This window comes from Equus caballus, chromosome 1 (genome assembly GCF_041296265.1).
Source record: "Equus caballus isolate H_3958 breed thoroughbred chromosome 1, TB-T2T, whole genome shotgun sequence".
In the NCBI taxonomy this organism is placed as follows: Eukaryota; Metazoa; Chordata; class Mammalia; order Perissodactyla; family Equidae; genus Equus; species Equus caballus.
The window spans coordinates 159631394-159654927 of NC_091684.1; the positions used below are offsets into that span (position 1 = coordinate 159631394).

At 39.3% G+C, this 23534-nt stretch overlaps 2 protein-coding genes across 22 annotated transcripts in view; one reads left to right on the plus strand and one right to left on the minus strand.

The window, feature by feature from the left end:
- GANC (glucosidase alpha, neutral C) overlaps positions 1-12590 on the minus strand; it is a 74708-nt gene extending 62118 nt beyond the window's left edge. For 2 of the 6 annotated variants that reach the window (XR_011427230.1, XM_070238600.1), the window contains exons 1-4: positions 11733-11872; positions 9869-9931; positions 8476-8584; positions 624-751 (exon numbers count right to left, since the gene is read on the minus strand). Coding sequence is in view for 5 of the 6 variants with exons in the window: in XM_070238600.1 (XP_070094701.1) it covers positions 624-751; positions 8476-8584; positions 9869-9931; positions 11733-11761 (329 nt within the window). In the remaining variant the exon portion in view is untranslated. Of the gene's footprint in view, positions 1-623; positions 752-3774; positions 4684-6159; positions 6377-8475; positions 8585-9868; positions 9932-11732; positions 11908-12462 lie in introns of those variants that run through there. The other 4 variants (XM_014733629.3, XM_023619222.2, XM_023619234.2 and 1 more) reach the window with 4 other exon arrangements.
- A 155-nt stretch (positions 12591-12745) lies between these two features.
- TMEM87A (transmembrane protein 87A) overlaps positions 12746-23534 on the plus strand; it is a 36038-nt gene continuing 25249 nt past the window's right edge. For 14 of the 16 annotated variants that reach the window (XR_011427275.1, XR_002800256.2, XR_011427276.1 and 11 more), the window contains exons 1-6: positions 12801-12956; positions 14168-14228; positions 16792-16877; positions 19471-19584; positions 21527-21580; positions 21666-21710. Coding sequence is in view for 12 of the 16 variants with exons in the window: in XM_070238717.1 (XP_070094818.1) it covers positions 12801-12956; positions 14168-14228; positions 16792-16877; positions 19471-19584; positions 21527-21580; positions 21666-21710 (516 nt within the window). In the remaining 4 variants the exon portion in view is untranslated. Of the gene's footprint in view, positions 12957-14167; positions 14229-16791; positions 16878-19470; positions 19585-21526; positions 21581-21665; positions 21711-23534 lie in introns of all 16 variants that reach the window. The other 2 variants (XR_011427277.1, XM_001503300.7) reach the window with 2 other exon arrangements.

A 23534-nucleotide genomic window follows, 5' to 3' on the forward strand; every position in this document is an offset into this window, starting at 1 on the left:
TCCCTTAGTGAAATAATATGAAAAAATAACAGAAATCAACAGACAGAATCATTTGAAATATCACTGGAAAGTGTGCTGAGAACTGATGACAGTTCTGCAGGTGTATGAAAAACGCTTTAATCCCCAAAGATTTTTTTTCACCTAGACACTGATTATTAATTTATCTCTGACTCTAAGTCAAATTACATGTTAGACTTCTGAGACTACCTTTAATTAAAAGTGAGTCTAACTGTATAAATTACTGTAAGCATGGGAGTTTGGCTAGTGTATCAGATCTCTGGAGCCCTGATGCTAATCTGAGTGAGTAAATTAAATAGCTCTCCTTCTACTTGCTCCCAAAGTCTGGTTGATAAACCATTTTCTTTGTGAGAAGGAGAGCAAGGACCAAAATCTCTGCCTTTCTTCATTAATACATGCTGATGAGTCATGTGGTAGATGAAGAGAAAACAGAATGGGTAATAGACAAAATACATAAATTTATTCCCAAATAACTGAAAACTAACTCTGCAAATGATTGTAGCTTTGAACAGTCAAAACACAAGGAGCATACAAAATCTCATACTCAAGGTATGATAAAAGAACATATCGAGGGTGCATCCAAGATACTTTGTTTCTTGCCTTACCTTACAGTGCTTAGCTTGCTTGTGAGGACATCAGGAACTTCATATCTGGGTTTCAGGGGAGTTTCTTCATTGATTTTAAGCCTGAAGATATTTCCCTCTATACCATAAACTTCAGCCAAGAGAGGAGCCTGGGAATGGACACATGAGGTTAGTTTCAATGGGTTACTGTAGTGATGGTCAGTTCTACAGTCAAATTACAATAATTAGAAAACTATGTTTAAATTATTATAGGCCCAGCAAACTGGAGAACAATGGCAAACGTGAAGGAAAAAGCTTCTCTGTCTATGTATGTAGTTGCTTGGCTATACCTGTAGCAGAGAGAAGAAACACCTTCTATATGTTCTATGGCTGGGCAAACTTATATAACTGTGCAGATCAGGACCGTCAAGAGTGAAAGGGTCTCTATTAATAATTACACTGGATGACAGGCATAAACTGAAACTGCTCTTGAAAAATTGGAACACATGGCCATTAACTACAGATATGTTAAGAATAAGAGTTTGGTGTTAAAACCAAAGTAATTGGATTCGGGCTGAATGAAAGATGAAGGGTAACAAGCCACATAATAGAAAAGAATAGAGAGTAAAATGGGAGCATTGGAGTTCTCTAGATGAATGATGCTTGCCGCGTTAAAACAAAGCACTTCCTGCACACCTGGGAAGAAGGCCTGGGGAACTTTCTCAAGAGATTGGGATATTCTTAGCTTTCTCAAGAGGCTGGGGAATTTAGGTAAAATTCTACCGACAATGGGAGATGGAAGCAATGTAGAACTATAAAGAGAATACAGAATTTTAAAAAACCCCACAAAACAACAACAAACCCCAAGAGAGTAGAAATGGCTGGATTTAGGTTGCAAAATGAGGCTTCTAGATCAGAAAAAGAGAGGGCAGTGTTTTTCAACTGGTGTGCCATGCCATAGTGGTCGATCACTGAACGTCATGCCAAATTCTGGTTACAATTGGGTACATGTACTGTTACCATAATGTCTGTTAAATGAAAGGCTAAGCTGGGTAAACTGTGCGACACAGTGTAGAATGGGCACAATGTGGTGCAAGCAAAAATGACATTACTGGAACTTTGCCTCTTGGGAATATAGGAAAGTAGTCAAGGCACTTGAACAGTGACATCACACTGATGAGTGACAAGGTAAACAGTGCAATGGCTGTGGCTGCTTTTACAGATATTCTTAAGACAGGATTGTTATATAGTAGTGAGCATACTGTAACTGTTTTTTTCCCAGCTTTATCGCAATATAATTGACACATAACATTGCGTAAGTTTAAGGTATACAACATGTTGATTTGACACACTTAGATATTGTGAAATGATTAGCACGATAGCACCAGCTAACACCTGCATCACATCACATAATTACCATTTCCTTTTTGTGATGAGAACATTTAAGAACTACTCTCTTAGCAATTTTCATGTATATAAAAGAATATTATTAACTATAATCACTATACTGTGTTTGGTAGATCCTCAGAACTTATACATTTTATAGCTGGAAATTTGTACTCTTCGACCAATCTCTCCCCTTTCCCCCCACCCCCAATCATACTGTAATTATTGCATACATGTTCTTTTGTATATTTGAATTACTTCGTGTGCCATCAGAATTCTAAGATTTGAAAATGCGTCCAAATACAAATAAAACTGAAATCCTGTTAGATTATGTATTGTCTCCTAAATTACACACATATTTCCATTGCCCTCTCAAATTCAATTCAACTAACATTTATTTGGCATCTAGTACTGAGATGTGCTGTGAAAAGGATGACTAAACTCTTAGAGAAACAGCAATTTAGAAAACACAAAGCATACATAGTAAACATATATTTTGTAAGAGCTGAGGTAGAAGGACAAGGACAGTGCTGAGAAAGAACAAGGAAGGGGGATATTAATGGTGACTCTAAGGAGAAGGGTTCTGGGATGTCACTCCGGAGAGTGGAGCTCGAGCAGGGCCTTCAGGAATTCGTAGACAAAAACGGGAAAGAAACTCCTAAGTAGAGGAAATAAAGGTTGTCTGTCTATATGATCAACAAATTGCATCTAGTTTATGCACTCAGAGATCCTCCTATTTTTAGTAAAATAGCTTTCTGTTTTTTTAAAAACCAAACCCTGGTCTGAATGTTCTGCTCTTGAGGCTGTAGTCCAGGAAAGAATCCTGATTGTGTGAGAGGAGGTAACAATAACCCTGCTTTGACCATAAGGACCTAATGCAACCAAACCAACAAATCAGAACCAAAGCCCCACTTCATTTTCATTTTAACTCAATTAAGCATGCAAACTTTTCCAATAGCCCTTTTCAAGGTCAATATACAGATTCATTCTTATCTCTTATTATCACCAACATAGCTTTCATGTTCCAAGCACGTCATTTCCTTAACCTTAGTATGCATTTGCTTCTATGATTTGGCTTATGCTGCTGTTTTCATTGGCTTAATTTTTTTTAACTGCAACAGACTCTCAGAAGTCCAATAAGCAAAGCTACTTGGGTTAAAGACAGTGGGGAGTGGCTCAGAGCCCCTACCTTTGCGCCCCCTCCCCTCCCTGCTCTGAGCCATGAGACACCTCCATGGAAAGCTGGGCTCTGTGGCTGACAGTTTAAAAACCACTTCCCTGAGCTTCTCAACTGCCAGTTGTTGCCCAATATTTCCACCAAAACCTTGCTCCGTCAAAAAGTCTGGACGTGATATATTCTTCTGGACATGTTATATTCTTTTATCTAAAAGATTAAGAATTTCTAAATATTCCTGTTCTTCTCTAGGGACCTGTTTGGACTTTTATGAAAAAATAATATACAGATAAATTACCGAATCTCTTCCTCCTATTAGTGATGATTGGAAATGACAATGAAAAAATGCATGAAGAAGATACGTCACAGAAGTCAGACTGTTTAAATTAAGAGTTACTCAGTGTTAATACTTAGATAATAGTTCAGTTACTCAAATTGCAGCAAAATGGATTTATGTAAAATAAGTGAAGAAACGCATAACTAAACATTTTTAGTTTAGGTCAGGCAGCATGGGTTTTGCTCCCTTAGAAATATTTAAGATGTGTAAATGTCTACCTACACAGAGAAGAGGAGATAAATCTTCAGAGAAAGGAATACATTTTAGAGGTTCCTTTTAGTACTACAAGTGTCTCCTTGGTTTTTCATAAACTTTATTCAGGGCTCACTTCTCATAGCCTGGGAAAGAGTATTAATTCCTTTTCCTATCATATTTCTCCCATACTCAATAAAAACCTCGTAGTTTGTCATCCGTAAGTCTAGTTTTTTTGGCCCCACAGGCAAAAATATCAGACAGGTTGTAAAAAATCATGGTGGTAGAGACAGCTTCGTCTAGGTATTCAAGGAGTGGATTGATTACAATTATATTAAAACAAAATTTTTCTTCACCCAGAACTGGGAACCACAACTAGTAGAGACTGTGAGTTAACGAACAGCCCAGAACACAGATTTAAACAGCAGCGGGTATTAAGAAGGGGAATTATGACCCCAAGCAACTTCTCCTTTATGGGTAGATCTTGCTTTTCCTCTGGAACCAGGTCTCTTCACTATACTGTAAGGAACAGTTAACAGAAAAGGCCTAGATGAGTGAGCAACAACCTCTCCCAGCTGTTGATCAAGACCTCCCAGGATTCAGAGAGCGATCTGAGAGTTCGCTAAATTGCCGTAGGGCACTTATTGCCCCCTCCACAGTTGCAGGCAGTTGGTCTACTGTAAGAACTGATTCTCTAAGGAGAACGTTGGCAACTTCACCCTGGGCATTAGGCCCTTCCCCAAGGACCATTAGCCTGTCCAGGTGTGCTTCTGATTGTTTGGCCAGTTCCCAAATTAGCTGCCTGTTCCTGGCCATTTCTGCAGAAACAGTCCCGGCTAACAAGTGGTAGCAGTGTCTCATCTGCTGAGGAGATGGCTGGTTGGGCAAAGTCCCATTTTCAGCAGGCTTAGATGAAGAGGCAAGGGATAACTTCATGGAGGTGCTGAGAGATAGCCCTACATCCTTGGAGAAACTGCTAGAAGTGTCGTCTCTGTTGAAAACTTGCAAACAGGCTGCAAAAGAAAGTAAACAAGTTACCAAATGGTCATCCAGGCAGGAGAAAGCCTCAAAATTAGCAATATAAAGTAGGTCAAAGACATGGGTCTGTCCCAGATAGCCTCGCTAGCAGGATTTTTTAGCTAGACTCAGAAGACAGCATAAAGTTTCCTGCTGTCATGTCACAAGACTAGATCTTCTGTTTCTCAATCAGGTCAAATTTTCACTGGGTAAAATATTGATAATAGTAGGAAAAAACAGTTCTAAAAAAGCAGTCAACAATTTACTGATAACTCCTTTCGTTTTAGATTTTCTTCTGGAAGCTTCTTTATCAATATCTACCTGATTATTTTGTCATCAGCTATAGGAAGATACTACACTGAGACCCTCTGTGAGAAAAATTAAGCATTTGAATCTGCAACCGGCTTTTCTTCAAAGCCAAGATGTCCTGACCTAGAGAGAATACACAGAGCAACACTTCAGCCTGCTTTGTAACATTACTGTGTCCCAGGAACATCATGTTTGCTATAGACTGAATCCCACCCCCCATTCACATGCTGAAGTCCTAACCCTCAATATGATGGTATTTGGAGATGGGGTCTTTGGGAGGTGATTAGGTTTAGATGAGGTCATGAGGGTGCGGTCATCACGGGATTAGTGCCCTCTCTATTAGTTGGCTCTCTCTCCATTATGTGAGGAAACACGAAGAAGGTGGCAATCACAAGCCAGGAAGAGGGTCCTCACCAGACACCTCACCTTGATCTTGGAGTTCCCAGACTCCAGAACTGTGAGAAATAAACAGCTGTTGTTTAAGATACCCAGTCTATGATATTTTGTTTTGGCAGCCTGATTTAAGACAATGTTGAATAAAGGATGGGTCTGTTTCCTGGTTGTTTATTAAGGGTAGATTGGGGGAAGGGGATTGAGAAGAAGGATTTCAAAAATTGACAAGAGATCTTGACAGCAAAGTTACTGCTTTGAGAGTTTTAACGGTGTGGGGGGCAGGCAGGCGCTAAGAGTGCTGGGTTTGTCAGAATCTGCCAAATCAGCGCTGCCTGAGAACTGCAGCTGTGAGCTGAATATGATCCTTTTACACTTTTGGCTCTGTCTCTCTGAACCTGAAATAAAAAGCTATCATTCTGAATAAGCGGATGCATGCAGCTTGTTTTAAATATCCAGACCACACCCATACCATATTCTAATGTGAAACCTCCCCTGAAATACCCATCTCATCCCAGAAACACCTCTAATGGATACAAGGTTCAGGCAATTTTAGAGATTACTGTCTGGATCCTTGTTGTCCCTATCGGTCTGACAGAAGGCATAAAACCTTAAGTCCCTATTAGTCATCTCAACTCCAAGTGACAAGGAGGACACTAAATCAGCGTTCAGCCCAGAATGTCAGGGTGACCTCCCAAAACATATACATTTGCATGTGTATGCCTGAGATTAGAGCATGCAGATTCCCCAAGCAGCCCTCATGTTTCCAATACCTGAACGTGAACTCTGTTCCAAGGGGTCCTCAAAGTTCTCAGTCTTGGAAGCCATGTTGCTGATATCCCAGATAACTTGCCCTTGATTGTTGGGCTCCTCAGCTCCCTTCTGAACCATGTGCTGTCTTGTGCTGAGATCCTGTGGGTCCTCCTGGACTGTGGATTCTCTTTCTTTGAAGGTATCCAGATCTGGTGGGCTCTGGTTCTGATATCTGACCTGAACAGCATTGTCCCTCACATTTTCAGGATCCAAAGAGACATGTGGGTAGTGAAGTCTTGTAAAAGGCCATGTGGGGATCCACCACTAACTGCACTGGTATCAAGCCATGTTAGGAATTTGCATTTTGGCTCACATTGGTATTTAGGGTGCTTTTGCTTCATTTCCTTTGCTTCAGCATGTGTCTTCACGACAGAGGATTGTTCGGTGCTCAACATGCTGAGCCCTCTCCAAGGATGGAAAAGGATTCTTGCCCTGCCATGGGACAGCTAAAACTCTCTCGGCTTAGAGACATTGGAGACAGGAAGTAAAATGAGCAAATGAGAGGAAAAATGAGACAAGAAGATAACTGATAGCCGGTGGCAGGCCTAATGACTCCTGGAAGCTCTCTGGTGGACTCCTTGAATTTCCTGGAGCCAACTGCTTCTGCTGACCCTGAATATAGGGTTTTGCTGGGTGTCAGGCTACTAGACCACATGCACATAGCAGGAGGCTCTCCAGGAAGGAAGTCAGTGCTGCCTCATGTTTTCCCATGAACGGCTATCAAACTAGGCTACACAAGGATGTATAGTATGGGAGACTTGGATCAGCAGTAGAGAACCTATGACTTTGGGGTACCATGAGCTGAGAACTCAAAGGTGTGAAAGATGCCAAGCAAGGGGGCAAATTCCTCCAGAAAAAATGGATGGTATAAAAGCAGCACTAGGTTTCAGAGAAAGGCTAACCATCCCGTCTGTGTAGTTAAGAGAGACGAACTAAGTGCACTGCCACCATAACGACATCCTTAAGTAACCAGAAGTTGGGGACAGGGATAGAGAACACAGAACTGTTGATATGATTCTAGCCTCTATTTTGAATTCAGGCAAGAAGCTGTGTTAGAAGATTCCACATCTACTACATGGCTAAAATTTCTAAAACTTCAGAAGGTAGCCTCCTTACTGTGCAATTGCTCCTCCTGTTTGTGAAGAAAGTTGGGACCCTTTGCTGAGTTAAAGGCCTTACAAATGTTACAGAGAACCTCCTGACGCCGTGGGGCAGTTTTTGTTCTGTCTTCTCTGAGGAGATTCCTCAGTGCGGCACTATAGGGCAAGAGCTATGGCAGTCAAAGGGAGGGCTCACAGCTTTGCTGTGAAAGTGGGGATTTCTTCTCAGTCTGCTTCTCAGAACTGGGATTTGTTAGTGAGTTGGCGGTTACTAGCTAAGCTGTTAGGGGACCTAGACCGCATGGTTTTAACAGTGCCATTTAGTTACACGAATTACCAATGTAGCCAGATTGGTCTGGGAGGCCTCAGAAGCTATGACGTCTTTAGAAGACGGGGGGAGGATCTGGGAGTGAGGGTCAGGTTGGGAGCATCAGGTACTTGTGCATGGCCACACTTCCTAGCCCAGCCCATAGAGCACCTCTTCTATGACTGGCCCACCTATGTGGCCCATGTGAAGCAGTGTGGTGACTTGACAGATAAGAAAAAGTACTTAGGATATACTGCTCTAATCCTTTCAGTATGTAGTAACTATGGTGACCTGCTGGTGAAGCAGCTCGGGAGATGGAACATTTGTGACGTAGGTTTTCAACTGCATAGTCCCTCACTCCCCTGGCCCACCCACATTTTGAGCTTTGGACATCCACTGAATCCGTACCCTGCTCAGGCTGCATGCTCAACTGCACGTTGTGTAATAGTGATAGAAAGAGCATGGGTGCTTGATAGAGGCAACAGATGCAGGTGAAAATTCTCATTACTAGCTATGTCACTCTGAGCAAGCGACTTTCTAGACTTCAATTTCCTTATCTGAAAATCTGTACTATCCGAAAATAGTGCAATATACCTCTTAGTTGTATTATGAAGACTTATTGAAAGGAAATAACATTCGTAAAACTTCTAGGAAAGCATCTGATACACAGGCAATCTAGAAGTTGACGTTCATATTACTTTTGAAGTAGGTAGTATTAGTGTAGATAGGAAAAAGATAACACGACTTCTCTAAGAGAGTCTATTTTTGAAGCATACATAGTTTTAATTAGCCTTTCTGGAAATTTTCTTCATTCAACCCAAATAAATATAGAAACAAACAATTCTCTGTAGAAAATACTTCTGTCCCACCTTCGTCGCTTCATTGATGATTTGGAATCTAGTGCTGTCTCTGTCCGCTGTGACCGAGTCCAGTAATGCCCGATACATGGACTTCCTGGAGAGCTGCTGTTTCTGACGCCTAGAGAGATGGAGCACACAAGTGCCTGAGAATTAATTGTCACTGTCGGCATCCAACAGACTATAGTACCAGGTGGAAGTCATTAAAATTCATTATGATAGTAAGTGAATCGGCACAGACAGTATTAGCTGTTCGACATAACACTGCTCAAGGATGGCATTTTGTCCCCTTTATTGAGAAGGTGGGGCAGTTTACACAGATGACATTAATTAGCTTGCTAATTCCCCTCTCTCTTTCCATGAAATGTGTACTTTAATAGAAACTCACTAAATTCTAGTGGAAATCCAATATCATCTAGTGGTTTAACAAGGTGACCAGGAGTTCACTATAGAATTCCCTCTCAGGTACCTGTCCAGAATTAAAATGATTTTCTCCCTCTAAAGCAGTGTGAATAAATTAGAAAGTTATGATACATGATACATTATTTGGTGATTTCAGTTCTGGCATTCTATAAAGGTAAATACTCAAAAGAAAAGATTTTAAAGAAATCTATTTTGAGGCTCTGGGGAAACAGGTAATCTTATACAGTAGTGCTGGGAGCACAAAAGGGTATAATGCCTATGGAAGAATATCTGGTAATAGTTAAAATTTCAAATGCATTTACTCTTTGACCCAGTAATCCTGCTTCTGGATCTACCATTCTATAAACACATTTGCATATGTAGGAAATAACACAGGTATAGCTTTTCATTGTGGCAATGATCTTATAGTAAAAGATGAAAAACAACCCAGTGTCTAGCAATAAGAGAGAGATTGAATAGATTACAGTACATCTACCCAATAGAATACTATACAGCCGTAAAAAGAGAGGACAATCTCCAGATTGGTGTAAGAAAGGCAGTGATGTAAGAATATATGTATTTACAAAAAGAAATACTGGAAGGATAAATAAGAAATTAATAAATCTGGTTACTTACAGGGACAAGATGTGGAATGAGGTGGAAGGGGAGAGGAATGGGAGTAACACTTTTCAATGTATATCTTTTCATATTATTTGATTTTTGAAACATGTAAAAGCAGTATCCATTCAAAGACATACAAGTTTAATATAGTTTAAAAACACTTTTAAAATAAAATACCAGTTCACTGGCAAATTTAAATAATACAGTAGTATGCGTATAAAATTAAAGGTGAATGTGTCCTGTCTGATGAATTTCTTAATCATTGAATTTCTTAATTGACCCTTTCTTTAGAAAGCCTATCAGTTCTCAAAATTTAATAAACATCAATTTTGAAATATTGTCAGAAATGTTTTGATCTAGGTAACACATTTCCTTTCTTTACCTGTAGAAAGCAATGTTGCTGCAGTCTTTGAAAATGTTTTTATCCACAGCTTCATCTTCAACACTAGATAAAAAGACATTTTAAGAAACTTATTTTACACAGGGTTTGTGAGTCCAATTTTTCATCTTCTCTAACTATAGTATGAACATGGAAAATAAACCTCTGCAATGCAAAATTGTGTCACAGCCCTAACATAACACGATAGCGTGTATGCTGCAGAATAACATCCTTTTGTAAATCACCCAAGGTAAACAACAAAACATCAAGTTCTGAGATTATGCTGAAAGCAATGGAAAAAGAGCATTGTCACTTATGAGGAAGGGTTCCTTTAAAACAATGCCTGAAGGCTAGGAGGACACCAATAAAATCTGAAGGAGCAAAAACACACCAAAAAACTCCAAACCAAACAAACAAAAACAACTCACCCACCTATTTATTAAATATTTTCATAATATTCTTACTGGATGTGCTGGGCTATGAGGAAGATATGAAGGACTTTGTCTGAGCTTTCCGCGAAAGCCTAACCAACACTCACAAATCAACCTGACAAATGCTTTAATAGAGGTACGTGCAAGGCACCGGAATAAGAATAGAAAATACATGTAGAAGGAAAATCTTTTCCTTTTTTTTTTTTGTGCTGCAGAAGATTAGCCATGAGCTAACATCTGTTGCCAATCTTCCTCCTTTTTTTGCTTGAGGAAGATCAGCCCTGAGCTAACATCTGTGCTAGTCTCCCTCCACTTTATACGTGGACCACTGCTATAGCATGGCTGACGAGTGGCATAGGTCCATGCCTGGGATCTGAACCCGCAAACCTGGGAGGCCGAAGCAGAGGGTGCAGAACCTAACCACTACACCATGGGGCTGGCCTATCTTTTGCTTATTTATTTATTTATTTTGGTGAGGAAGATTGGCCATGAGCTAACATCTGTACCAAACTTCCTCTGTTTTGTACGTGGGATGCCACCACAGCATGGCTTGATGAGCAGTGCATAGGTCCACGCCTGGGATCTGAACCTGTGAACCCCGGGCTGCCTAAGAGGAGTGTGTGAACTTAAACACCATGCCACTGGGCAGGCCCCCCATCTTCTTCTTAAGATGATGCTGACGATCTAGGAGCCAGCGTTTTTTAAAACCAAGTTTCCAGAAGAGCAGTTCTTGGACTAGAATGTGATCAAGACGTATGTATATTGCTACTTGAGTATATATACTTAAATTAGCCTCCATATGATTAAAACAACCATAGGCTATAAGGGGGAAAAAACCACACTGGCCTTCACGCAGAGGTGTCCTGAATACAGCTGTAGTCAGCATGTCCACGATTATATAGGAAGCTATGATTGAACACAAATTTCAAAATATTATGAAAACAAGCCCAGACAGACACACTTGGCCATGTTAAAAATTGTAATCGTGGAAGTAATAAAATCCTTCATTTACTAAGTCTTTATCACTGTTTGTTTTAATCAAATTTGCAAAGATAAAAGAAATTTGCAGTCTTCTCTTTCCACTTTGAAGAATGAGCTCTGGAGTGATATAGGAAGAGCTGGGTATAGCTGAACTTGGAAAGCAACACGCTTGAAACTCACGTGTCAGAGTTCTGACCACCACTCTTCCACTGTTTTGTTAATCATCCTGAAAGTATTTTATGAGGGGCTAGCTATTAATTTCAACTAATTCCCCGGGGAATTGAGAAAAAATGACAAAGATGAACTGCACAAATATCAAACATGCAAATAAGAAGGTCAACCACACAATCGACAAAACGTTCAAAGCCAGAGCGTTGCTTTCAGGCGCTTCCTGGTGCTATCTCCTGCCTCCGCGGGCCCTGGAGTCAGTCCCTGCAGCACCACTGGGCCTTTACCTGATTTCCTCTCTCCCGGCAGCGTCCATGGCCTCCCGGTCAACCCGATTGGCTCCCAGTTCTCAGACCAAGGCTGCGAGCGATCTTTTTAAAACGCCGATTGGCCGTCTTTCTAAATTAGAGCCAGCGCTTCACCTCCGTCCAGTTCCTGGGAAATGGAGTCCCCTCCAGGTCCCTAAGGAGTGACAGATTGACTCTCGCTCGTGGGATTTCCAGGCTCAATCTGGCGTTTCTACACGGATCTATTTGGCAACTTTTTTTGGGTTATGAGTGGCTGATGAGGACCTGCTTTCATTAGGAACCGAAACCGGCTTTGCAGAGGGGGCGTGCACTCAAAGAGCTCCGGGGATAAAAATCCGGAGCGTGAGAACCAGGAAGTACCGAGACGGTCCTATCTCCGTGACGGTCCCGCCACAGATACTGAAAACCGACCCACTCTCTCCCGGTTTTTAGTTTTGAGTAGAAAGTGCCGGCCAGCTCTTTGCCAGAGGCTGATGCTCTGCGGCCAAACTCTACTGTAGCATCTTACTCTTCAGCGCTAGGAGGGGCTTTTTTAAGGGGTTATCTATTACACCAATCAGTTTAGGAATCGCTTCTTCTCCACCACTGCCAAATTCCACTCTTTGCTTAAATACCTCCGGGAACCGAGAACTCACTACTAAACGCCAATCAAGCAGCCAGACTTATGCCTTTCCCAGGCTTCAGGCCCCGGCGTCTGACTTTGACTTACAAGGGATGATGGCTGGGGCGAACGGGAGGAGGAGAAATGCTTGCTTGGCCCCCAAACCCTTTAAGGGCTAGCAGAGAGGAGAGGAGCCCACCAAGGCGCAGGTGGCTATTGGTGACCATCCTAAAGCTCCAAGGTGACCAAATTGCCACAGGACGACGCCTGCGCAGTGCGTCCCAAGGCTCAAGCGAAGCCGGGACTGGTAGAGGGAGGAGCCACTGGGTCGCAAAACTAACAAGCCCCACGAGGTTTCGAGGACCCGGATGATCCCGCCCCCAGAGCGGAGCCGGAAGAGGGCGGGACGAACCGGAAGAAGGTGAAATGCTGTCGGTAGGCAAGCCATGGCTGTGAAGATGGCGGCGGTTGCGTGGCTTCAGGCGCTGCCTGCCATTCTGCTGCTTCTGGGGGCTCAGCCGTCCCCATTGTCTCTCTTCGGTATAGGACCGGCACCCGTCGCTGCTGCCGACCGATCCAAGTGGCACATTCCGATGTCTTTGGTGAGTGTTCACTTCAGAGGCAGCCGAGCCTGGTGGAGCAAGGGGTGGGGCTACGGCGGCTCAAGGGGTTCATGAAGGTTCTGCAGAAGTCCGCTTCCAAAGGGGTGGAATTGCCGGGAGCGTGGGTGTCGCTGGTGAACAGAGACCCACCTCTCTGGAGCGGAAAGCCGTGCGTTTCTGTGGGTAGATTAGCAGGAATGTCAGAGCCACTTCAGGAGCGCAGAGGAGTGGTGGAGCGCTTTTTTATCAGCATAGCCGGAGAACTTTCAGTGTCTGACTTGAGACAAGTAAACTTGATGTATAGGTGCAGAATGGTCTCTCTTTCAGTGGCCCCCGGGTTGAATGAGATGGCTATGTAAATAGACCTCTTTTCCTTTTTTTTCTTCTGCACTTTTTTGTTAATTGCATAATTCTACTTACGAAGTTGTTCTAAGCTTTGCTGTGTGGTTAGGAAGCCTAGGCATTTAAAAACTGTATTCTAACGTGAGAATGGCGAAAGTGGAAGAAATAGTATTCTTAAGTTTGATATGGTAAGGCTAGTCTTTCTTTTGGACAGTTAACTAGGTAGCTTGACCCTTTCTGCCTGTTGCCTCCCTTCTCCCCTTCTAAAGCTCGTTTGGGCTAGAGCTAAAATCCTGTGAGCAGGACATACCGAAAAGCATTAGTTCTGTTAAAACCACGGTGGCCTTTTTGTTTCCTTCTGTTCTGTTCACTAAATGTGATGTCCAAATCTTATTCGAGCTTTTCTTATGGCAAACATTATAGCTTTTGTTCATTTGGTGAAGATCTTCAGATTCTCAGTTTTAGATACTTACTTGTTACTAAAATGGTTAATAGTTAAATCTGGCTATCTGCTTCTGGAATAGTTCATTTGAAGAAATGGTTGGTTGTTCTGGACAGTGATTGGTGGGTAAGGGGAATGAACTGATTAAGGAGGACTTCCCATGAAGATTTTAGTTAATTTGGGGTTTCTAGCAGCCTCCCTTCTAGAGTCCTTGCTGAATGACCTGTGGGGAAAAAATCATGTCTTTGCAACAAGCTGCAAAATCCTGCAGTTTGGATGTGGTTGAATTTTACTAAAAGGAAGGAAAATGATGTCTTTTTTTGTTAACAGAAATAACTTGAATGTTTCTAAGTTTAGGTTTTATGCCAGTTATATGAGAATTAAAGTGATCTGGTGCTAATTATCTTTCTCTCCTTTATCTTTGCAGGGGAAAAGGTATTTTAGTTTTGGAAAGATCCTCTTCAAAAATACGACTATCTTTCTGAAATGTGAGTTTTTGCATTTCATGAAGTTTTTATTTAAGTTTTTGAGTGGTCTTTAAACTTGTAAATTACCTGTCTCCCTCTGATGGCCTACTCTTAACAGAAGTTCTGAAATTTAATAGTCTGCCACTGTCTAGCTATAAACATATATAGTATGACTAAGGTCCTTTCACTAGATAATCTTTAGTGTACTTAGTTGTGTGAACTTTATTTTCTGCTCATATTTTTCTGGTGTTTATTATATATAGCTAGACAAATCGTGTGGGTTGATTGCCTGCATGGTGTTTTAATCTGTTCTGAGTTACAGATACACCACCAGTTTTGCTTGTGTGCTTGTTGGATGTTCGCTGAACACATGACCGAGGTTTGTCAGACCATTGGCAATGAATAAATATGTTCAGTAATTGTTTTGTTTACAAAAGGAGTATTTTACACCCTGGATCTTTAGAAGAGGAAGTTCAAAGATATGATCAGGCAACAGAGATTATGTGGAACAAAACGAGTCTGTCCAGTGGGAAAACCACTGTGTCTGAATCCATCATATCCCATTGTGTATTAAAGAAAAGCTTCCTTTTATTTTTGAAGCTGGCTTTTTTAGAGAATAAATGATCATGGGCAGCTCCACTTCAATATCAGGGATAAAAATCCAGATCATCCGTGTGTGCTTCTGTGCATACCTCTCTCCATAAAAGTTCAAAGTTACAAGTCATAGTTGGATGATTTTGTACTTTTAATCATTTAGTAAGTAGTTACGGAAAACCTGCTGTGTGCCAGGCACTGTTTACACAGCAGGGAAGTGATAGAAGAGGCCCCTTCTCTTATTTAGCCTACAGTCTAGTGGGGGTGAGGGGCGGCAGGTAGAATTTCTAGGAAGAATATACTACGTCCATGGAAATACAATCTCCTGACAAATGACTTAAATTTGATTTAAATCCAATCTATTCTGACACATGGGTCTTTCTTGTGACGTTTGTTTACTAGATAAGAGTAGCTTTTCTAGATGGCAGTATTCTGCTTTTGGAATAGCCTGACAGCCTGTATGCTCTTCTGTCCTTTATTATGTACAGTCTTTTCTCACCTGTGTTTTGATCTAACAGTGTTTCAACAAGTTACCCAAGCTGCACGTTTTGAAGTGTCTGTATTTCGTTGTTTTTGGAGAATTTGTAGCTCCTTAAAAATTACATTATCTTTCATTTTGTTACTTCTCTGCATTCTCATTTTTACCTTGTCTCTGATTTTATACTTTTGTGGGTATGGTATATAACTTTCTAGGAAATTGACAGGACTCTTTTCATTGTCTCTTGAAGCTGTCCATTCAGAGTTCCAAACGGTGTCTTTTAGCATGAATAGTATTTTTGAAGACAGGTTTCTCTGCACATCTCCTATTTAGGAGATTTTCTTACTGGCTTTTATTAATTAATCCCATCTCTTCTGTGGTTCTTCCGAGTAGTCAGTTCATAGCAATGTTACAATATCCTTTTTGTCATTTCCATAAATTCTATTCAACACATGAGATTTTTGTCTGTTTTAATTGAGCCTTGCAAAAGTGTGTCACTTAAAAATTAGTTTGAGAAAACGATTTAAAACAAAGAAAAGGGAAAGGTTATAATTTTAGGTGTGCTGCTTTTGTTAAAAACCAAAAGTAGGTTCCTGATGTAGTCATGTTTATCTTTGTCACATTTGCATAAAGTGGGTATCTCTGGTATATTTTTCCTTTCACAGCTGGAATCAAAGATAAAAGAGAATACTGACTTCCCCCAGGTGAGAAAGCTAATCAGTTATATAGACAGATTTATCCTAAGTCTTCAGAATAAGGCCTTGATCCACTAGAATATTGTGTTCCAAAGTATGTTCAGTGAGGTACGTGAGGCTTCTGTGATTTCATGAGGTTCCTTGAGGCCTGTCTTAAGGTGGGTTATGAAAAAAATCTAATACTCTTTATCTTTGCTTTTGCTGTTTCTACCTTCCCAAGCCAGGTTTGCTTTTTGTTCATAGTTCTTTCTATCCAATCTTGAGCTTTCAAGGTCTAAGCCATGAATTTTTCCCTCAGTGGAACCATTTTGAATGTTGCCGTGTGACATTCCTGATGTTGTTAATTTTTGTCTCCCCACCCAGAAAGTAGTCGTTTTAAGTGTCTTTAGTTATTTGTTCCCTCCAGTTCCCCTCTTTGGCCTAACGCTATGCCGCATAGCTTTGTATACTTAAGTGCTCTGCTAAATAAATATTTGAATGAGCATAGAAGACTGGTTTTAACTTAGGCCTGCTTGATCACTTCCAGGTTTTTCCCAGCAGAGAACCAGAAATCGAGGTTTTAAGGCACAGTAATAGATAATGTTTCAAAAGTTAAAAATAGCTTAACTTCTGTTTCTTTCTAGAACAGCAGTACTTACTATTATCTAAAAAAATCCAGTTCTTTTTATATATATTACCTCATTACCTTATATTTGGAGCAGGAATGGTCTTTGAGTATCTCAGTTTAGCTGCAAATAAATGGGATCTGGGGTAACAGGTTAGGAAAAATGCTTTGTTGGGATTCATCTTTTATTCACAAAGACTTCTTCTTTTATAGTTGATGGAGAACCTTGTGATGTACCTTTGAATGTAACCTGGTATCTGAAAAGTGCTGATTGTTACAATGAAATCTACAACTTCAAGGTAAGGAACATAAAATTAACAGACTTCTTGGACGGATCATTGGGTCCCAACTCGATAGAGGAAGGAGTGTCGTGAAGCTCTGGAGGAGAAGAGCTGAAACTAGAACCCGTGCTTCCTAATTTGCAGATCTGCTGTACTTGCACTTCGCAAACTTTTTGGTCTCAGAACTCTGTTACGTTCTTACAAATTACTGCAGACTCCAAAAAGCCTTTGTTCCTGTCGGTTACTATACTAGAAATTAAAACTAAGAAAATGCAGAAATATTTATTCATTTTAAAATAGCAATAATAAACTCATTGCAAATTAATAAAAAAACATATTTTTAGTGAAAAATAGCTTTTTCAAAAAAACCCAGAAGAGTGGTGTTATTTTGTAGTTTTGCAAATCTCTTTATTTAATGTTGGGCTTAATAGAAGGCAACCAGATTCTTAGATTTCCTTCAGTCTGTCTTTGTGATGTGTTACTTTGAAGTATGTGCATGAAATGTGGCCTCATACAGATATTTATTGGAATTCCATATGTATTGGAAATGGGAATGATATTTTAATAGTGTTTTCAGATAATTGTGGATATTGTTCTTTGATACTCTGCCAAAATGTAACAAGTAGATTTTGTTAAAGGTTAGTTGTAGCGTGGAATCTGAAACCGCATCAGTGAACTTTTTTTGTGTTCTGTTATATTGATAGTAAAATAAATCGGCGTTGTGCTCTTTGAGTGGTCTTCACTGTCTGATTTTGTAACAGCATTTATTGGTCATTTAGAAAATACTAGTTGACTGAATTATATCAACCTTCCAAATAGTAACTCGTTTTATAATTAACTCAACATTACATTTGTTAATATCACCCTTCAGTCTCATCAGAAACTCCTTAAGCGTTGAAAGCTCTTAAGCTCATGGTGAGGCAGATAAAAGTTTTCCAGAATTCCAATTTTTGCTTGAAAGCTCAAATTTTATCATTGGCAATGAATACTGTCAGTTGTCTTCCTTGAAGTGACAGCCTCCCTCTGCCCATTTTCAAGAAAATAGCTCCCAAATAACCAAGTCTGAATAACTAGTTTATCAGTCATTCTTTCAAGTAAATGAAAAAAGTAGGTAGTTTAGCTTACAAGTCAACACAGTTGCATAGTGGTTCATTTCAAGATGATCATTTATAGTGTTTTGCATACTTCCTATTTTGTCTCATAGAATATTAAAAAAGGCATGTACTCAAAGGTCCAGATTTAATAACATTAATGATTTTTACTACTTCATCAAGGACCTTCTTATGTAAAACTGGCTTTTTTTTTTAAACTGCAAGTTTATGGCTGTGACGAGTGCAGTGACTGCTAGTACAATTAGGTGCCATTGCCTTGGTGCCTGATAAGGCACAGCAGTTTTACCCACTATAACTTTTGCACTATCAGTTCATGACAAATGACATCATCATCATTATTATGAAAATAGTTTTGACCTCTTAGACCATGTAAAAAGGTCTACAGACCACGTGTTCACACTTGCCATAGTGCACTGTACTTGAGCATTGAAGATAATGGCTCCAAGATGGATTTTTCAGGCCTTTTCCATTCTGTTTCTGTTCCCATATTTGCGTCATTGTTTTTGTTTGTTTTTTTACATTTCCCTTACTATTCTTGAAGTTTCTTTTCAAAGATAGTCCGACTAGTCTTTAAAAAAAGGTCCATCATCCAGTTGGTTTTTCAAACCTGAAGCAGTCTGAATTTCTGCCAAGTGTTATTAGGGTTTTACATGATCTTTTTTGTCGTGTTGGTGATTGTTTTTTGCTTTTGTTATATAATGTTGGATAGGCTTGATATGGCAGGGAGGACTGAAAGGACTGACCAGTTTAGAGAGAAATGATAATATCTCCAGAATATGGTTTGAAATGTCGTTGATCCTTTAGTCTTAATCAATTGCTAATTGAATTTACAGTTAAAAACTTCATACATTTGAAACTTGGGATAGGCTGGTCAAGAGCTTAGCAGATTCAGTCTACATAGGTAGTACAAGCTAAGAATGTAATAATTATTTTGGATTACCACAGGACAGAATTATGGAAATGACAAGCAGATAGTTGACTGAGATGTGAAATTGGAGCTTAGGAAAGAGAGGGCAAGATTAGGGATGTAGGTATGAGAGAAAAATCACGGGACTGATAGATAAAGCCCCAGAAATGGTGAGTTTTTTCAGCGTATCAGCAGTGGACTGTGAATGCCTACAACAACTTTGTGTTCTATCTTAGCTTCGGAGTACAAGTAGATCTTTTTGTTGATGTTGTTAATTTATTCAGGTAACTTGTAAATATATTTTCCTGTGACAAAACCCTTTGGACCCTAACAGTTTCCCAGTCTTCCCAGAATTTTTAGAGGAGCTACGCTTTGTGAGCCATAGACTAGAATTCTGCACTTTGGGGTCTAATTAGATTAATCTGTTAGATTCTTGGATACTACTGTGTAGCGTCTTTATCTGATGCTGTTAATTTTTAAAAGAGCAAACCCAAAACTGTATTTGTACCATAGGTCATCTATTTAGTATCTTCTGAGTATCTTACTTGTGAAAGGTAAAGTTAAATACTTTGTATTTCCTCTGTTTTTCCAGGCAGAAGAAGTGGAGACATATTTGGAAAACCTTAAGGAAAAAAAAGGCTTGTCTGGGAAATATCAAACGTCATCAAAATTGTTCCAGAATTGCAGTGAACTCTTTAAAACACAGGTAATGTTTGATAGTGGTTGGAGGGAAATGGAAGAGATGAAAAATGTTATGTCTGTATTTTTGGTGCTATCCACTTCTCACTTCCTGATTCTTTCTTCTGACAGAAATAAGTTGGAAGCATGTTCTGATAGGTGCTTAGTCAGCCTCTTATATATGCATCTCATCAAAGAGAGGATACACTTTCCTTTGTGTGTAAACAGCAAACTCCCCATTTTTTTTTATTGTGGTAAAATATACATGACATGAAATTTCCCATTTTAACCATTTTTAAGTGTGCCATTCAGTGGTGTTAAGTACATTCACATTCTGTGCACCTATCACTATTAGCCATCTCCAGAACTATTCCATCACCCCGAACTTACGCTTCATTAACCATTAAACAGTAACACCCTGCCCTCCACCCAGTCCCTGATAACAACTGTTCTGCTTTCTATCTCCATGAATTTGACTCTTGTAGATAACTCAAAGAAGTAGAATCATACAGTATTTGTTTGGCTTCTTTCACTTAGCAAAACGTTTTCAAAGTTCATCCATATAGCATGTACGAGAATTTCATTCCTTTTTAAGGCTGGATAACATTCCATTGTATGTATATAACCACATTTTGTTTGTCTGTTCATCTATTGAGGGATGTTTGAAACGTCCGATTTTTAATTCTCTTTCCATCTCATCTGATATATCCTCAGAAAAATTAGTGTTTTTAGGTTTTACTGCTACAGATCTGAAATCAAAGGGTTGAATTTCACACCTTTTTTTGAATAAAGGGGAAGAGGTGAATAATAATATATATTTTTAATGCTTACATATATGTAATCATATAAGTAGGGTTTATATTATAAAATTCTCTTTTCTTAGAAATAGGGTCTGACACCAGTTTTTTGATAGAAAAATTATGTATTTCATCAGTATTGAAAATAGTTACTGTAACTTTAGCCTTTGCTTCGTCCTGACTGCATTTAAATATTGCTTTGGAATATTTAGCAAATTGTCTTGAAAAGGCAAGGAGTTCACAGAAAGCTAGGTTTTCTGTCCAGTTACTAGGAGTAAAGTTTATTGATAAGAAGGCTTTAATTTAATGATAAGTAATTGATAAGCAAATGATGCAATTGATAATTGAACTGTAAGGATTGAGTTCTTGTCATAGCTTAGATTTTATGGACTTGGAGGACAAAGAAGATACCTTTAAAATGGTGGAAGAATGTTGAAAAAGAAAGCTAGGAACAATGTGATGTTGAGCAGGGAGTTTTCTGTTGGTTCTCCAGGTTTATCCCCCAGGCTAGACGGATTGGTTGGCCTTTCTTGGATTTGGTTATGGAAAGCTACCTGTTGTATACTGTTCCCCAAGGTTCACGGACTTTGAGATCTGCTGTAATCTTTCCAGGGTCTTGCTATATACCCCTCTTGGTCAGCTTTCCTCTCCCCCTCCAGTCTAATGTAACAGAGTTGAAATACATGCTCTGGTTATTCAGGAAGGAGAATTCCTCATCTGCTGATAACTGGTAAGAAGGGTAATTAGTATAGGTTTTTTATAGGCATGGAGTGTGTTGTGGTAGAGGGAGCAGTGGACCCAGGAGTTAGGAAGCTTAGGTTCAAATCCTATTTCTGCATCTAAAGCTTTTTGTATCTTTAGCCACATTTTCCTCATCTGTGGAAGGAGAGGATCCTTCCATCCTAAGCATATGTCTTCTATCTAAGGTTTTGTTATTCTTAAAGATACATAATTTCTATAGAAAAATTGAGTGGCCTGTATGGTTTGATATTACGTTTTAGTTCCCAGCAAGGTTTATTCACTTTTCTGTGGTTGATTGGAAATCTTTTGTCTGTCAGTGCCTTTTATTCTATTTGCTGTTATGTTTTGCTTTAACCACTTCTGTAGATTTGGAGCTACACTTTTCTTTTACTATTATACATCTTTAATTTTAGTTTTGTATTTTTTTCGTAGAGCTTTTCTGGGGATTTTGTGCATCGATTGCCTCTTTTAGGAGAAAAACAGGAGGTAATTATTTTCCTTGTTATGTATTTCTGAGAGTAAAATGAAAATTCTGAATTAATTTTCTTTTTTTCTTTTTTAATGTTTAAAGGCTAAGGAGAATGGAACAAATATTACCTTTACTGGAGACAAAACTGTAAGTATAGCAGGGAATTTGGAGCATTGAACACATATTTCAGTTTTCTTATGTTGGTGTATTTTAAATTATTATCTCGGGATGCTAAAGTTTAAAAAGAAATTTCAGAATGGAATCTGTACACCAAGATGTTAACAATGGTTGTCTCTAGATGATATTATGAGTAATTTTTATTTTCTTCTTTGTGTTTGCTGTATTTTCCATATTTGCTACGATCAATCTGTATTGTTTACATAATTATCACCCCATAAATATTACTTATAAATAGGAAGAAACTTTTAAGAAAGAGCCTTGAGATAGAATTGCCGTCTAAAATTGCCTTGTGATAGAATATAACTGGAAGAGAGATTGAAAGATTAAAATAAGGTTTAAGACTATAAATGAACTATAAATGAAAAATGCCTTAAATTTTCATAATTCACTTTCTAATTCTCAATAACTAATTCCTTAAAACTGTACCAGATAAAAATGTAGAGGAAATAAGATAGTTATCCATATTTGGTCAGGCGTTTTTACAAAACTGATGAAAGTTTTTAATTTTATAACAATTTTAAGATATAATATACGTATCTCAAAATTTACCCTTTTAAAACATACAAGTCAGTGGTTTTTTTAGTATATCTACAAGTTGTGCAACCACTAATGTCTAACTGAATTCCTGAAAATCTTCATCACCCCAAAAAGTAACCACCTGGCCATTAGCAGTCACTCCTCATTCCACCCTTCCTGCAGCCCTAGGCAACCACTATTATTCTTTCTGCTTCTGTGGATTTGCCATTTCTGTTCATTTCGTATTAATGGAATCATACAATTTGTGGCATGTTTCACAATTTAAAAGTCTGTCTTAACTTTTACTTCCTTCTTGTGCAGAGCCCTAAGATCAACCAGAGGTGACTGATGAGGGCCTTCTCAGGCCTCTCTTGAGCATGTGGGCACAGTCCCGCACATACATGCACAGCCCTATGTACTCTTGGCCTCCTAGATTTCCAAGAATATTTTGGAGCTTTTCAAAACCCCTGTGGACATCTCACTTCCAATTTTTCCTTTGAAGTTTTTACTCAGCCTCTTGATAGCCCCACCTAGGAGCATCACCGTGGGCAGCTGTGATCTTTCACAATTGCTGCTGAGTGTTTTTGACAGTGCCCTGAGTATAGCGTCCTCCCCACTGAATGAGCTCTGAGTCGGGTCCTGCAGAAGATAAGCCCTGAGAGTAGAGCTTTTCAGCACCTGCCAGACAGCTCTGGCAGTTGGTTATCAGGGGACCTCCAGACTTGTTCTGTTTTTTCCAGTGGCTGCCGAACTGCTTTATTTCACAACTGTTATAGTTGCAAAGACTTTGAGTTCAAGGAGCTTGGAAGAGGGGAATGGAATTATGGTGAACAAAAACACCAGAAACTTGCTTTTCTTACTAAGATTCAGCTGTTTTTCTTGAGGAAACACTTCTGGATTGTTTCAAGTCTCTAGTTAATTTCCAGGCTTCCAAAAAAGTTGGTTTTTATTGTTTTTGCTTATGTTCTTGTTCCTTTTATGGGTGAGTGCATTTTCAGCCATTCTGCCATTCTGGAAGTGTCCCCACTCTCCTTGCACTGATTATACTTGTACAGAATTTTAATCTAAAAATGAGTTTGGCATGGCAGGTTTCATTTAGGTTTTTTTTTTTCTTTTAAAAAGCAACATCCGTTGGGTTTTTTCTTATTGCTAATATGTATATATTCACTATCAAAAATTTTTAAAACATATACATAAACAACAAGAAGAAAATAATCATCTATAATACTACCACACACTGTTAGACTATAAATATATTCATCTTCTAGTCTTTTG